The 15,430-nt window shown below is 61.3% G+C and overlaps 3 protein-coding genes across 5 annotated transcripts in view; 1 reads left to right on the top strand and 2 right to left on the bottom strand.

Annotated features, from left to right (window-relative positions):
- Positions 1-2,530, top strand: part of DCAF1 (DDB1 and CUL4 associated factor 1) — a 58,719-nt gene extending 56,189 nt beyond the window's left edge. For 2 of the 3 annotated variants that reach the window (XR_003614123.2, XR_008554466.1), the window contains 3 exons: positions 59-146; positions 1,024-1,074; positions 1,531-2,530. Coding sequence is in view for 1 of the 3 variants with exons in the window: in XM_008155225.3 (XP_008153447.1) it covers positions 59-117 (59 nt within the window). In the remaining 2 variants the exon portion in view is untranslated. Of the gene's footprint in view, positions 1-58; positions 147-512; positions 974-1,023; positions 1,075-1,530 lie in introns of those variants that run through there. The other variant, XM_008155225.3, reaches the window with a different exon arrangement.
- A 1,355-nt stretch (positions 2,531-3,885) lies between these two features.
- On the bottom strand, positions 3,886-6,997 carry RBM15B (RNA binding motif protein 15B). The gene has a single exon (XM_008155242.3). The coding sequence runs from the start codon at positions 6,866-6,868 to the stop codon at positions 4,205-4,207; it is 2,664 nt and encodes an 887-aa protein (XP_008153464.2). The 5' UTR covers positions 6,869-6,997; the 3' UTR covers positions 3,886-4,204.
- A 1,757-nt stretch (positions 6,998-8,754) lies between these two features.
- On the bottom strand, positions 8,755-12,373 carry MANF (mesencephalic astrocyte derived neurotrophic factor). The gene is given in 5 exon segments (XM_008155252.3): positions 8,755-9,173; positions 10,266-10,407; positions 11,167-11,294; positions 11,974-12,108; positions 12,111-12,373. Coding segments are annotated over 5 exon segments (828 nt in total). The 5' UTR covers positions 12,349-12,373; the 3' UTR covers positions 8,755-8,988.
- Between the last annotated feature and the right edge of the window lie 3,057 nt (positions 12,374-15,430).

Here is a 15,430-nt window from a genome sequence, read left to right as displayed (position 1 = left end):
CCTCCTGAAAGCTAGAAGCCCAGCGGTGACCTGGCCTCTCCCTCTGCTTACCTTGCAGCCGACAGCTCGGACAACTCTGACCTGGAAGATGACATCATCTTATCTCTGAACGAGTGAGGAGCATCACCACGTGGAAGTCTTGGCAGGCGAGAACCTAAGTCAAATGAATTCACACCACCTTCCCTCCCTCCCTCCTCCCAGGGCTGTCCTTAGGGCACTGCCTGGCCTGCACTCAGAGGACTGTGGCTTGGAGAGTCCCCTGGGCCCCGAGGACCCGTCCAAAGCTAACAGCCACCAAGACACCAGCGGTCAGGCCCTCGTCTGTCCCTCTCCTCGGATGGACATACCTTTCCTCAAGGGAAAAACACGTTTCTGGGGTCATTTCACAATATATTTTCTTTGTATAATGTTCTTTACTTAAAGAACGAGAATAGTTTTTTATAAAACTAAAAAAAAAAAAAAAAAAAAAAGCCAAGCATTTGTAATTGAGGGTATGAACTTGTATCCACCAGGTCCTTGTCCCACTGCATTTTCTGCGGAAGAAAATGGCGTCTAAAGAACAATGCGGAGGCATTTTTACATACGTATTTAAGTGAAAGGAAAATCGTGGTTTCTTAAACTGATAAGGATGAAGACTATTTTATTATAAATATAATATATGATTTTTAACCGGTTTTGTTGCCTCACAAGCTGTCAGGTTGACTTGCTCTCCTCTGGGCCAGGGTGGGAGGAAGGCCGACTCATCGGCTCTGGGCTGGGCAGCAAGGCTGTGTGGATGCTGGTTCGTGGAGTTGAGGGAACTTAGGATATGAGTTCACTCCCTCTAGTTTTCTTTGTCCTTCAGTTTTTCAAAATCTTTTTTTCTCTTTCCTTTCTCCCCAATGTGGAAATTACAAATCAAAGGCCTTTTTCTTTAATGTAAAGTGTATTTATTTAAAAAAATACAAAATAAACTACAAGCCTGTCTTTGCTACGGCCTTTCCCTGTCCTTTTACCAAAGTGGGTCTGTCCCTTTCCTTGCAGCTCTAGCCATGCAGGAGAGAAGCCGCCTTCCGAGAGGCAGTCGGCACGGTGGTAAGGACACCTCTGCCCAAAAAGCTCTCTGGGGAGAGAAGGGGCTCAGTCCCAGGTCTGCCCCGGCCTGGCCTGCAGCTCCCTGCCCACGTGGACACCTGTCTGTCCCCGGCTCTGAACCAGGAAGGCCGCTCTGGAGCACAGGCGTGGGGCTGGAAAGTGAGGGGTCCTGGGCCCTGGGAGGGAGGAGCGGCAGAGCTAAGGAGTGGCAGCTCGGGGGCGACTGCTGCTCCCGGGGAGGCAGGGGGCAGTGCAGGGGCAGCGGGGCTGGCCAGGCTGGGCTGGCAGCTACTTCACAGGCTCTTGCAACCAGCCTTGGGGTGAACTGTGCTACCGCCAAGGACAACACCAGGTGCTTAACTTCACCCCCCCCACCTCCCACCATAATGAGAGACCCTGATGCCTTTCTTCCTGTGAGTTTGCCCAAGTAACAGCTTCTTGGTTTCTATCATGTAGGTACGTAGCTCAGAGAAGAGGGGACACATTTGGTTTGAAGTAAACAAGCAAGACAGACAGCTAAACTCACCAGGGGCTGGTGACGCCCTGCTGGGCTCGGAGCACCACAAGCTGTCACACACCGAAGCGCGCCTGTGTCGCTCAGGTACCTCTTGGTCCTCTAGAGAGCAGAGGTCTCGGCTCCTAAGTTGCGTCATGCCTCAGCTTAAATAGGTCGCTAACACCTAACCAGTAGATAGTTTGCTGGTGCTGAATGGATTAGAAGAAAACGGGTTAAAAGTAAAGAAATAGTAAAAGCACTATATTCTTCTAGTCATTATCGGAGCCACTGTCTCCCTGACTGTGGCAGGAGCTCCTGGGAGCACCCGGGCTCTCTCGGGGGAGAGGGGCCTCCGGCAGGAAAGCCAAATTCTGGTTGCCTTGACAACACACCCGCAGGGGAGCGCCCTGAGAGGCCACGGAAGCATCAGCCCTCGTCCTCATGCCACCAGGGCGCAGGCGAGTCACTTAGGAGGAGCCCTCATGTTGATTTTGCCTTTAACAACCTAGTGGACCCAGGGGAGGCGCTGGCGCCCGCAGTGGCGGCGTCTCCTCTCGGGCCTTGCCCACCTGAGCTGCCGAGGCCCCTCGGACAGGTCCCGGCACCTGTTGTGTCTTAAGTCGAAGGAAGCGGTTGAGAAGAGGGTGTGAGGGGCAGGAGGGAGTCGCACACAGGCTGTGGCTCATCACCAAAACTCGAGTTCTTTTGGGGACCAGAGAACACGTATGTAGCCCTCAAGGGGGACAAGGCGAGGCTGCAGTGTCTCCAGCCAGGTTTCCCAGGCTTCTGTTCGGGGAGCCGGAGGCGGTGTTCTGGGTCCCGAGCGCCCACTCGGCAGGCACCCCGCGAGGCCGCTCTGGCCTGTGGCCGGCATTGGTGAGACCTGCAGGAAGCCTGCCGGGCGGTGGGCCAGCCCTCCCCTCGCTCCACACCACAGGCCAATAAACTGGTTCCCACTTCTTTCTCTGTGCACATGTTTTGTTACAAACTTGCTCATTCTCCTGGGCGAGCACCAGGAGCCCAGAGAGCAGGCTTCCCGGGCACCTCCCCCTTGTTTTAAATCTCCTTCTGTCTTTGTGGACAGCATCCCCAGGCCCTCGCGACGGTCCCTCAAAACCACCTAGCAGTCACCTGCACTGCCGAGAGCCAGCTGGGGTCGCGCTAGACCTGCAAGCATGGCCTGGCCACCGGGCCGGGAGCCCCTGGTCACGTGGGGGCTCGTTTCTCTCACTGGAGCTTCCGTTCTCCCTCATCCCTGACAACGACCCTTGGGACATCCAAACCACATGAACAGTCCATGGTGTGTGGGCCGTTCTCCAGTGACAACGGCTGTAGGACACGGGTTCCTTTGCCAGCACTGGCCACAGTCTTACCAGAGATGCGTGATGGCGGTTTAATGCTGCAAGCGCTTCCCCTCCCAGCTCAAGCGCCTCCACGCCCCTCCAGCCTGGGTACCCTGAATGGAGCGGAGCTCTAGCACGCCCAGCACCCCAGGCTACCCTTTCCCCACAGGAGCACCGATCTCCCAGGGGTCTCCGCCGCCTCGGTATCCGGGCAAGAGGCCTAGGCACACTCACCTTGCACCTGGGAAAGTTAGGTCACAGCATCTTCCTCACCTGCTGCCTCCACGGCAGCATCACAAACATCTTCAGCGTCCCCCACCGAGCTCTAGGGACTCGGCACAGACCTCCACACTGACCATCGGTTCTGAGCGACCCAAGGGAGCGCTGGAATTCACAAGTTCAATAAGCACGCAAAGCTGCCTCCCCCCCATTCCAGCACGTGGCCTCTAGTGTCCCTGGGAGTCTGACAGCTCCGGGTCCAACTGGGTGTCCCTGGGTGGCTGCATCAAGGCCAGAAGGGAGGCTGAGCAAGAGGGAGTCCGCACGGTCTGTCGCACCAAGACCCTCGGGCAGCAGGATCAGGTCACACAGCTGCTAGACCACCTGCTTCCAAAGGCCTGGCGACGGGAGCTGTCCAACAGCTACAGCTCACACTGGTGGACACAAGCTGTCAGGGCCGAACAACCCCAACCAACAACTACCGCAGCTGCTCCCTACGGCCCCGAGGCACACCCCCTTCCTTTGCAGAGCTCCGCGCAGCTGGCACGGCAGTGTGCAAACTGAAGCCACCTGCTCTCAGCCAAGACGGAAAACCAGTGTGAATCCAGTTCTGACTCAGCCCAAGGAGTTGAGGGGCTGAGAACCACCAACGCAGCAGGACTTGGCAATATACCGGTGCCAGGAGGACGACGTAGGGCATTTGTGGGGAAGGTCTTCCATCTTTGAGGGGAAAAAACTTGATTAAACCAGAACTCTGAACAGGATTAAAAATCCATCCTGACAAAGGCTTTACTGACAACTTTCCATACAGTTAGTCAAAAAATTAAAAAAAATACAGAACACAGCAGACAGTATCTCGTACACTAGAAAGCAACATGACAGGAGTCCCTTCTCATCACGGTAGAAAAATCCCCAAAACCTAAGGACTCAGTTTTGGTGGGGACAGGACTTTGGTCTCCCCCTAATGAACCAAAACAACCCAGCAGAGAGAAACCAAGGGGTAGGATCGAGGCAGCGGATCAGATTTTAAAACGACTGCTTTTGTGACGCAAGCGGAGCTGGAGCCGTCGGGCTAGGCAGTGTCTCTCACCAGAACGATCACCATGTGCTCCTCCTCCAGCTTGCCCAGGGTCCTCAGTGCCGACTGGAGGTACTGCTGCGAGAAGTCGCAGGGCGGGAAGGCATAGAGCATGCCCGTGCCGTCTCTGCCCTTGGACCCACCCACCGGCAGGCTGATGACGCCCGCCGCCTGCTTCTGTTTCAAGTAGGAGACCAGGTTCCTGAGAAGCCGCCTCTGGAGGCCGGGCTCCACCAGGGGCACCCCCTCAGGGCCGGGCCCGCTGGGGGCGGCCTGCGTGGCCAGCAGCACTGCGTAGCCATTGGGGCTCCCCTGCTTGATGCGTCGTGTGACCTCGTCGAGCTTGGGCTGGTCCAGGCGGAGGCGCTGGGCAATCTTCAGCTGAGTCAACTTATTCCCCGAGGAGTGGTCTTTGAGGAGCCCGCCGATCACCCCCTGGTCCCCCTCGAGGACGTGCATGGACGTGGGGAAGCAGCTGTTCTTCAGCACCAGAAGCCCGCTCCAGCCCAGCGGCAGCGTCTGGGCGTACTCCGAAAGGTTCTTGAGCTTTTTGGTCTCCTGTTTTGGCTCCTCCAGAGGCTTTGGCTCAGCCTCCGCGGTCCGATGGTTGCGCTCGCTCTCCCGTGTCTTCTTCCCGTGGGCGGAGTCTGGAGCCTCGTGGTGGTGGTGGTGGCCCCGCTCCTCAGCCCCATGTCTGCTGTTGCTGAGGGAGTTGCTGCTCAACTCCTTGGTCCCTTCGTTGGAGTGATTCTCCTTGCGGCCGCGCTCAGGGGTGCGGTCGGAGCCTCGGTCGGCCGGCTGCCCACCACCCTTGGTCCTGCTCCGCTCCTCGTAAGGGGAGTGGGTGGTCCTCCCACGGTCACTGGAAAGGCTCCTCCGCTTCCGCCTCTCCTCCCAGGGCTTGGGCAGGCCCCGGTCCCCATCTCCTCCCCAGCGCTCCCCGCTGCGGCTGCGCACCGAGCGGCTGTAGCCCTCCAGGCTGTTCCTGCGGTCAGAGCTCTTACCGGGGCTTGTCCAGCCCCCTTCCAAGAAGGTCCGGTCTCGGTCTGAGTACAGGAGGTGTGGGGGGGTCCTATCCCGCACCCGAAGGTCGGGGTCCAGGTTGCGGTGCCGGGTATACCCGTCTGGGAGAAGCTCGTAGTGCACAGGGAGGGGGGAGGGCTGGTACTGCTGGGGATACCGAGTCTCCTCTGCTTTGGCAAAATCCACTCGCAGCCTGCGGTCTGGCCCCCCCAAGGGAAAGCCCCTCATTTTGGCGCAGGCGGCCTGGGCTGCGTCCAGGCTCTCGTACTGGATGTAGGCAAAGCTGTCTCCTTTGACATGATCGATGGTCCGAATGCTCCCAAAGCGGTCAAACTCCCGGGCCAGAGCGGCCAGTGAGGTGTTAGGTCCCAGACCCCCCACCCAGAGCCGGGTGGTGGGGTTGGCCTTGCCGTAGCCAATCTTGATAGGGTTGCGGCCAATCACCCGGCCTGACATGGCCACCTTGGCCCTGTGCGCCATGTCGAGGTTCTGGAACTTGAGGAAGGCGTACGCACCGCCCTGGCCGCGGGCAGGCCTCTTGATGACCACCTCCTCGATGATGCCGTACTTCTCGAAGGCGCGGCGCAGCTCCACCTCCGACACGCTGTGGTCCAGGTTCCCGATGAAGAGGTTGCGCGTGGCCCGCTGGTCGTCCTCAGGCATCAGGTCCTCCTCGCACACAGCCGGGTAGCCGTAGGGGCGCCCGCGGTCGTCGTACAGCCCGTAGTAGTCCAGGGCCCGCTCCCGCGACAGCCCCACGGCGGCGGCGGCGGCATCCAGGGCGAAGGCCGCAGCGGCGTGGCGGGCACGGGGCTCGCGCAGGGGCGGGGGAGCGACGGGGGACAGGGAGCGCTGCTTGTACTGGTAGCCCCCGTGCAGCGGCAGGTAGCTGAGCGGGTCGGAGGGCGCGGGCGGCCCCGGGGGCGGCGTGGAGGCGGCGGCGCTGCTGCTGCTGCTCCTCCGGCTGCTCCCGCCGCCGCGCAGGTACACCGGCTCCACCTTGAGCGGCCGGTCGTAGAGCAGCAGCTGGCGGGCCAGGGCGTGCTGGCGGGCCTCGCGCGCGTCCTGCGGGTGCCGGAAGTTCACGTAGGCGACGCGGCCCAGCTCCGGCGTGTGCGACAGGCGCAGGCTGATCTCGCCGAAGCGCTTGAACTGGTGGAAGAGCCGGTCCTCGAGGTGCTCGGCGGGCAGCGCGGGGCTCAGGCTGCTGATGAGCAGCGTCTTGTACTCGGGCGCGGCCGCCGACGAGCCGGGACCCGAGGGCTCGGCCCCGGGCGGCGGCGGAGGTGGCAGTGGAGACGAGCGAGGCGAAGCGCCCGAAGCTCCCGGGTCCCCCGAGGCCTTGCCGCCGCGTCCCCCGCCGCCGGCGCCTGAGCTCGAGGAGCGGCCGCTGCTCACACGGTGATTGGCGTCCCCGGCGCCGCGGCCGTCACGATGCCCACTCCCGCCGCCTCCGCTGCCGCGGGGTTTGTCGCGGGTCCGCGTTGGAACCGGGTGCTTGGCGCCGACGGAGGCCTTGTGCGCCGCCCGCCGCCCGCCCGCCTCCGCCTCCCGTTCGCGCTCCCGCGGCCGCTTGGCTGATGATGACGAGCCGCGCCCGCTCGGGCTCGAGTCTCGCTCGCTCTGCCTCTTCATGGCGGCGCGGCGGGCGGGCGGGCGGCCCGCAGGCCCCTCACAGCGGCGGCGGCGGCGGCGGCCGAGGAGGCAGCGCCCCCGGCGCCGCCATCTTGGACAAAAGGACTCGGCGCGGCGGCGGGGCGGAGCGGCGCCCAGATGCTGGGCGTCGCGTTATCAGGCTGCGCCAACCGCGCCACGTGACCCGCGGTGGGCGGGGCGAGGCGGCGCCGGGCGTGCGTAAGCGGCCTGCGCCGTCCCGGGCCACCTGACCCCGCGGCCTGCGGGAGAGCCCGGCCGGGCGGTGCTTTGGCGCCACCGTGTGGCCAACGTAGCTGAGGCTGGGGCTCCGCTGAAGTCGGTCCTCGCGAGCGCGCGGCTCGCACCGCTCCCGACCCTCCCTCTGTGCACGCCAGGACGCAGCATCCCTCCTGCCCCACCGCGGCGTCTCCCGACTGGGGTTCAGGACTGACAACCCCGAGGATTGGAGCACGCCGCTCCCTAGGCCCGGTCCAGGACCCACGCTCACAACTCACCTGCAGCGCCCCCAGCTCCCCATCCCCACCCACCAAAGGCCGAGGCACAAAGACCCGAGACAAACCTGCAACTTCTGGGCTGGGAATAAGCTCCTTGGCCCCAGACAGCGGGCTGCAAGGGCGCAGGGAAGGCCAAGTCCACTAGTTAACCTGGATGCCACGCTCACCTCACTGGCCAGGGCCCTCCTCTCCGAGGTGAAGTGAGGAGCCCGGGAGAGGTGCTGGACCCATCGCAGAACCTGCCCACAACTTAAGCCACAGGAACGTGGCTGCCCACCGCCTTTCCTCCCGCACTGGAAAGCCGCTCCGGGGGCAGCGAGACAGGTGCAAGGGGGAAAGGCCTTAACAAACACCCGCAGCACTGCACGACCTGCTACAACCCGCTCCTGCATAACCATGGGGGCAGCCCTGGGGCTGGCGGCTGTCTTCCCGGTGGCCTGGGGACACGGAAGCCCTGGGACAGACCTAGGGGGCTAAGCTGAGGCAGCACCATCTTCTGAGACTTCTGGCTCCCACCGTGGATTTTCACAGCACTTTTCCTGGGCTCAGGACACTGCCTGTCAGATTTTAAGAGCCCCAGTTCCTCCCATCAGGGAAGTCTTTGCCTGCGAAGTGGCTCAGCCTCCTGGCGTTCCTGACACGGTGCTGCCACGCACTCGTGGGCTGCACGGAGGGCCTTATGCAGGCAGACTGAGCCCAGGCCCGCACAAATGACAAGGGCTGAGCAAGTCCTTGGCAAGAACTGCTTGTCCTTCCCTGCACGTGGTCTCCGCGGGTCCGAGGAACAGATGTTTCCATCGAGTCACAGCTCCTGCCGAAGCACCAACCCCACAGAAAGCCCTGAGGACCGCAGCCGCTAGGCCTCTCGCACGGGCTCTTCTGACAAACCGACCCCTCCGGGTCTTGCAAAAGCCCAGTGAGGCCCCAGGGCTGGTGCTGACACTAGACCACAAGCTCCGATGAGCAAGTGCCTCCATGGCCAGATCCGGAGAGCGGAGCAGCCAGGCCAAGAGCATCTGAGAAACGTGACAGCGCTCAACAGCTACTGGTCGTCGTCGCAGGAAACCACTGCCTGGATGTGCGCCCTTCCTTGTATCTCAGACTCCACCCCCCGCGCCTCCCAAGAAGCGGTGCAGCCTCCAGCCGGTCACGAGGGTGAGGCAGTCACTGTGGGAATTAAGCCCAGCTTGCTCCTGGGTCCCCCCCGCCCCCAACCTGACAGCCCAGCCCGCGTCCCACCCTGGCATCCCCAGCACTGATGGTCGGGGCACCAACGTGAATGGACCGGAAACTCTGGAAACTGGGAAACATCAGCCGGTGGGATCTTCATGGGGTAAGACCCTATTTCAGGTTCAGTTCCCCAAGGACAGCTAGAAGTTTTCTTCCTTTAATAAAAAATCCCAGACACACTGAAGTCCCAGAGAAAACCAGCAACAGAAGGAAGGGACCCCCGACAGGGGTGCTGGAGGGCCAGCACATCAGGACAGCTCCAGGCTCCACACCCGACTCGGCCAGGAGCTGGTCTAGAGAATAAATTACAAAACGCTGTTTGGGGAAGACACAGCTGAACTGCTTCCTTCCCTCGAGTGCCCAGGGCTGGGCCGACTACAAATCAGTCCGAGAGCTGGCTGCCTTGGGGGCGTGTTTCGGCATCAGTTCATGGATCTTGCGGATGTAGTCGGACTTTTCGGCGCAGCCTTTGCACGTCTCCCCCCAGTCGTCCAAGATCTTCTTTAGCTCTTTCACGCGCAGCTTCTTCAGGTCCACTGTGCTCAGGTCGATCTGCTTGTCTGTGGAGAGCAGGAGTGTTACCAGCTGGGCGGGGCGGCCAGACCCCCAGCAGGCCCAGGCGGGACCCCTGCACAGCCAACCACCCCTTCAACAAGCAGCCCTACTGGTCGCGGGGAGACAGTTCTAGACACACACGGCGTGTCGGTGCCCATGCCCCCGAGGGGGTTGGCCTCTTCACCAGGAAGGCCGGGCTCCTGCTGGCAGTGTCGCCAGGGACAGGGATGGAGGCACAGCCGCCCAAGCGCCTCTAACTAGTCATGGTGGAGGTCAAGTTACTGTAAAGTGACAGTTTCAGGGCGACAGAGCAGGTAGACCCCCAGCCCACTGCCCAGCACAGGCCTTGGTCAGGCCCCGAGTCAGGTGCTTACGCTCCACTACCTGTGACCGAGAGAGACCTGTGCCACCGCACCGCCCAAGGTCTCTCTCGGAAGCCCAGCCGTCCTTGACACAAGAATACAGGACTTTGGACACTCACACCCAATGAAATGTGTTGGTGACACTGAAATGGCACAGAAGAAAACAACCAATCCTGGCCCTGACCCTTCTTTCCAGCAGAGACCGACTCAGCAGGAGACCCGAGGCAGCGCGACCCCCGGCCTGCCCGTTTGGACACAGCACTTCCTTCAGGATGACAAAGGTCGCGCGGCCTCAGAGCTTGCAGCCAGGAAAAGCCCGTTAACTCCCAGGGAGGTCACACCACACCCTCCTCAGCCCTCAAACCCATGTCCCCAACTCTGTCCAGACCAACAGCCAGATCTGTCTTCACCAACCTGCCAGGCACCCTGTGCCCAGCTCACCACCTGTCATGCCACACTGGCTGCCTCTGCACTGCCCATTTCCTCTGTCTGGAATGTTCTTCCATTCCCTTGGCTAATGTCCCACCTCCTTCCAAATTTGCTGAAAAGTCACCCCAACGAGACCTATTCTGACCTCCACCCATTACGATGCCAGATCTGCACCCCCCACTGAGCACCATCTGCCATGTTCAGCCACATACCCCGGGCTCTCGTGTGTCACCCAGCTCGAAGGCAGACCCCACGGCGCGGGCACCGAGCCGCAGAGGCCTGTGACGCAGGCCTGGCCACACTCACCGTACTTCAGCTCGCAGATCTGGCTGTCTTTCTTCTTGAGCTTCTCGCAGACCTTCTCCACGGGGATGTGGTGGGCCAGCGGCTTGGACACCTCGTTGATGATCTTGGTGGCGGCGTCATCTGTGGCCCCAATGTAGTAGCACTACAGCAAGAAAGGACACGGCCTTCAGGAGCCGGCGCTCGAGTGGCCACTCCTCCAAAACACACTGACAGCTCAGAGCATCTCCTTCCTCTGCCAGGGCCTGCTTTTCCCGGGCCGCCCTGTCCTGGCCGTCAGACGCAGTCAGTGTCAGCCCCGAGTCGTAATACACGCTCCGTCCCAGAACTGGCAGCCACCACATGAGGCTAAGAGCCACCAGGGTTCAAACCTTTAGACAGACAGACAGACAGACAGAACCAGACTGCCAAGAAAATAAAAACTACAAAAGCCACCGCCTCACTGGAGGTCCTGTCCCCCATCGGGCCGGGCCCACCCTGTGCACACTGACACCTCTGTCCTCGCTCATGCAAGCTCGTTCTGGCCTCTGGGCACTCCCACTGGCTGTTCCCTCGGCCTGGGATGCTCTTCCCCCACCCATGACCCTTCCCCAGAAAGGCTCTTGACCTGTCCTGTCCTCTCCACCCCACCATCTGTTTTCCTCCTGACACCCACCATGCATCCTTCCTTTGCCTGTCACCGTTCTCCCCAGACAGCCCCAGCGCCAGCACCGAGCAGGTGCTTAGTCAATAGGAACGGGACAAAACACACGACACCTGCAGAGAAAGCACTTCAGTCGGGCACGAGTTCCCCGACAGAACTCACTCAGGCCTCCTGACCAGACAAGTGGCCGGGCCCCCGCCCAGGCCTGCGAGGCAGGGGTTACACAGCCGGCGCCAGCGGGGACAGTCACCAGCTACTCACCAGCCGATTCTCTTTGCCTCTTGCTTCGCGGCAGAAGTTTATAAGTTCTTTTTCGATAGAGGCTGGTGAGAACGTGACATCTCTGTCTTTGAGGTCCTGGTAAAATCTTCCCAGATAAGAAACACAAACTGGAAGAGAGAGAAGGGAGGTGATGCTCAGCAATCGCCCAGCTGCACCGAGCCCACAGGAGGTCACGCGGCAGCAGTTCTAACAGGAGGCACCGAGGGAGGCCCATTTCCCATCGCCGGCTTTTCTCCCCGGCTCCCCGTGGGCCGGAGCGCGGCTCCGGGTGGCCGGGGTCCCCGGTACACCCAATGCCCACAAACAGCTCCTCCCTGTTTCTTCCGTCAAGCTTGAGCCCAGACGGAACGTGGCCTTGACACGGACTCACTGTGACCTCACAAATGGACAAACTGGAGGCCGAAGGGCAGACGAACCAAATGCTGCTTATTTCCAAATACCACACCGGCCCCCGCGGTGCGGCTTCGCACTCCCCCCGCCGCCCGGCCCCGGCGCGGTGCCCAGGGCCGCCCTCCCGAGAGCCTCTGCCCAGCGGTGGGGAAGGACGAAAACTCCGCGTTATCGCCACTTCAGGCCGCTCTCAGCACGTCCCAGTCCTAACTTTCTCTCGCCCCACGTAGTTTTCTGTGCCCAGCGTCGGCCCCTCTTCGGGCAGATCCCGCTGGGATAGGCCGCCGCCGCCCCGCCGGTTCCGGCCCCAGCCCCGGCTCCAGCCCCGGCCCCGGCCCCGGCCCCGGCCCCTCGGCGGCTCAGCGTCGAGTCAGGCCCGCCCCGGCCCCGCCGTACCTTCGCAGTCGCCCGGCCGCAGCGCCCGGCCGTCCGGCAGCACGCTCAGAGCCAGCGCCACCGCCAGTCCGTGCGTGGCCCACATCCTCCACCTCCTCCGCCGCCGCCGCCGTCCGACTGAACCGCGCCCGCCGCCGCCTCCAGGTTCCGGACGCACGCCGTAGCTCCCCATTGGCGGGCAGCCCCGCGCCCGCCCACACGCCGCGCCCCCATTGGGCCACGCCTGCCAGAGCCCAGACGGGCGGCTCCACGCTGCCCTTCCCCATTGGCTGGTGGCGGCACCGCCCCCGGCCCTAGACAGTTGTCGGCCGCTGATTGAAGGAGGGCGTCCGCAGGAAGCGGGGGCGGCGGCGGCGGAAGCGGCACGACCGCCATCTTGGGTAGGGGCAGCGGTTGTGGCGGAGGCGGGGCGCCTCTGGCTCCAGTGGCGTCGGCCGCCGTCCGGCGCCTGCTGAGCTGTCCCGTTTCCCCGTTCTGGGCCCCACGCCCGCCCAGGGCCTCGACTCGTGGCGCAGGCCAGGGGCTCCGGGGTCAGTCGCGACCCAGCGAGGCTGGCGGGAGGGCGGCCGCCGCCGGCAAGGCTGCGAAGTGCTCTCTCCTCAACGATCCGGGGGCCGGGAAGCCGCCTCTGCGGGGGAGCCGGCGCGTGCGGGGCCCGCTGGCCGGGTCCGAATTTTTCCCGCAGCCGGGCGCGGGCCGAGGCCTCCCCTAGGAAGGGCGAGGTGCCCGCCGCCTGGCAGTGGGAGGGGGAGGCTTAGGTCTGTTCCCTCGGAGCAGCTCCCCGAGTCTCCCAGCCCCGGAAGCCTGGCCGAGGTGGCTGGCGTCCCAGCGAGCGTCAGGCCCCGGCTGCCAGGCCCCCCCGGAGGGTCCGGGACCCAGAGCCGCGTTGCGGAGGTTTCCTCTTTGGCGGCCCTCCTTCCGAGCGCAAGGCCGGCGGCCTGCCCTTGGAGGCCGGACGCGGGAAAGGCGGCTCTGCTCGGGGCTACGGTCGGAGGGCGCTGGGCTGCTCGGGCCAGTGAACGCAGTGGGTCAGTGTCAGGTTTTCATCTTTAATTCACATCACAGCAATCAGGGGAGCGGGGAAGGGCGGAGGTCAAGGGCAGATATTTACATCTGAAAGTCACATTACTTGTTAGCTTTAGAACATGCGACCACAATATATACAGTGAAGTACCTCTTGGGACACTAGTACACATTTTTTTCTTTCAACTTTGCTCTCTGGTACAGATAATTTTTAAGTCACCCCTCCCCCCTTTTAAACATAAATACACAAAAGAAATGGTTAGAAGTGTTCTAATTTTAAATAAGCACAGAATGCCAGAGGTTAAAAACACATTTATAGGGCTGAACACCAATTGGACATCACACTCTATACATTTTTTGCTCAAATTCCTGTACAAATACACAGCATTCAAATAGGTATTTACAAATAAGCTCAAAAGAATGAAAATCAGTTATTTCACAATCTTCAGAGGTTTCTCACCTCTGACCTTCCCACTTCCCTTCAGACTGGCTGATTCTCCAACAAAAGGGATTTGGAATCTGTTCTTGCCATCCAGTTAGGGAAATGGAGAGCAAAACCCCCACTGGCTCACCTTGCAAAAAGGAAGGCCAAACGGACCCCCACGGCCCTCTGCCCTCCTGGCCACCTGGCGGAGAAGGTAGATGTGAGGTGAGGACAGCCTTGTCCGGGACAGGTTCAGGAGCGCCCCAAAGCCTGACCCCTCCTACCTAAGAGTCAGATACAAAGCTGGGACCCAACCCTCTACACTGACCACCAGGTCCGGGGCTGCCCTCCCAGCCGCTCTAGAGGCGGGAGCATCCTCACAGCACCACCCTCAGGCCCCGGAGGCAATGCTGCCCTCTGTCTTTCCTCAAAGGTTACTTGCTGGCATTCCAGTTAAACAGCTGGTGTTTGTTTACAAGAGAAAAACACCCTGACCATGCCTTGTCTGTTTGGAAAGAGGGGCAATGACGAAGGGGTCGTGGGCCCAGGGCCAGCCAGGAGGCCAGCCAAGCCAGCAGAAAGGTGCTCGGGAGAACACGCCTGCTCAACAAGGAGAAGGCAGCCTGTGACCATCAGAGCTGTGAACTCGAGCAAAAGAAAGAGAAGTCTGTGTCGACTTTTAAAGTAACTTAGAAGCACCCTGGTAGAATACTACTGCCTCCCCCTCTTCCCCCCAATAATAAAGCAAGAGGAAAATCGGTGCTCTGACCCGAAAGTTCCCATAGAGAGTCCACTGCGCTCTGTCCAGCAGACTGGGGAGGCTGGAGAAGCTGCCCTCCTGCCCGCCCTGAACCCTGAGTGGTGGTCCCCACCGCCCGGAGCAGGGCCCTGCACTTGGCACTTGGAAGAGGATAATTCAACTTGCGTGGCTCCCTGACTCCAAAAGGAGACGCCCCTCCTCACCCTGCTCACCCAGGAGCTCTCTGAACCTGACCGTGAGTCCTCAGGGCTTGGAAGCCTGGCTGGGCAGCCAACCCTCTGCTCAGAGGTAGTGCTGAAAATCCCTGATTCAGGAGCTGCATGTCAGGCAGTCGGGCGACCTTTGAAAGCTCAGGATTTCCGGCCCTGCCACACCTCGGCCTCACTCCTATACCAGCTCATCTCTCAACACGAGGCCTCCTGGGCCTTGGGGAGGAAGGTGGCTAGTCCCTTTGGTTTCACACCCCTACTCAGGCCCCAGAGGGTGGGAGCTAACCTTTGCAGATCCATTCGCCAAGGGGGCTCCTGCAGGGCATGAGGTGTATTGAGTGGAAGGGAACAAGTGGTAAGAAATGAAAGCGATGGAGGGAAAATCCAAGACAGCTGGAGGCAGGACTGGCCGGTGGGAGCCTGGCAGTGTGCCCGGGGCATGCAGTCAGGCCAAGTCACATGCCTGAGCTGGCAGGCTGGCCCAACCAGCCCCTCAGTTGAGTATTCCTGGACAAGAGTGGGCAGGTGGGCAGGCATTTGTGCAAAACGGCTTGTAGCCACTTGTTCACCACCTGTGACATGTAGTCCACGTGGTCCGTGCAATCCCTGAATACAACCATGAGCTCTTCTGTCCACACAGCAAAAGAAGAGGTCCTAGTGCAATTTCCGTTCTGTGCATCTCCACCCTGGAGGGGGCCTGGGCTCCTACCCGAGGCCCCGCGAAGCGGTTCTGTCTGTGCAATACCTCCACAGAGCTCCACGTGGCCTGGAACTGCAGGAGGAAGAAAGCATCTACTGCGCACAAATGAAAGGAAAACCCAGAGAAATGGAAACGTAGAAATGAAATAAAAAGAGAAGCCACAACCCTCATGCTGCTGTGGCCTCTGCACATGGCAACACACAAGTTCACGGCAGTAAAACGTAGACTCGGTGGTTCTCTCCTGAGTGCCAGGCCTCTCTGCTCCCTGGGGGGGGACTTGCTTCAGACCTGGAATGGTCGGCGAGCTGCTCTGAGGGCGGCGTCCCAGCCGCCTGCCTGCC

The sequence above is a fragment of the Eptesicus fuscus genome, chromosome 18, assembly GCF_027574615.1.
Source record: "Eptesicus fuscus isolate TK198812 chromosome 18, DD_ASM_mEF_20220401, whole genome shotgun sequence".
Classification (NCBI taxonomy): Eukaryota; Metazoa; Chordata; class Mammalia; order Chiroptera; family Vespertilionidae; genus Eptesicus; species Eptesicus fuscus.
Note: the sequence above shows the minus strand (reverse complement) of the source record. Positions and strands in the feature narration are given on the sequence as shown.

Coding starts and splice junctions, on each gene's coding strand:
- RBM15B (XM_008155242.3), bottom strand. CDS start 6,868: ATGAAGAGGCAGAGCGAGCGAGACTCGAGCCCGAGCGGGCGCGGCTCG.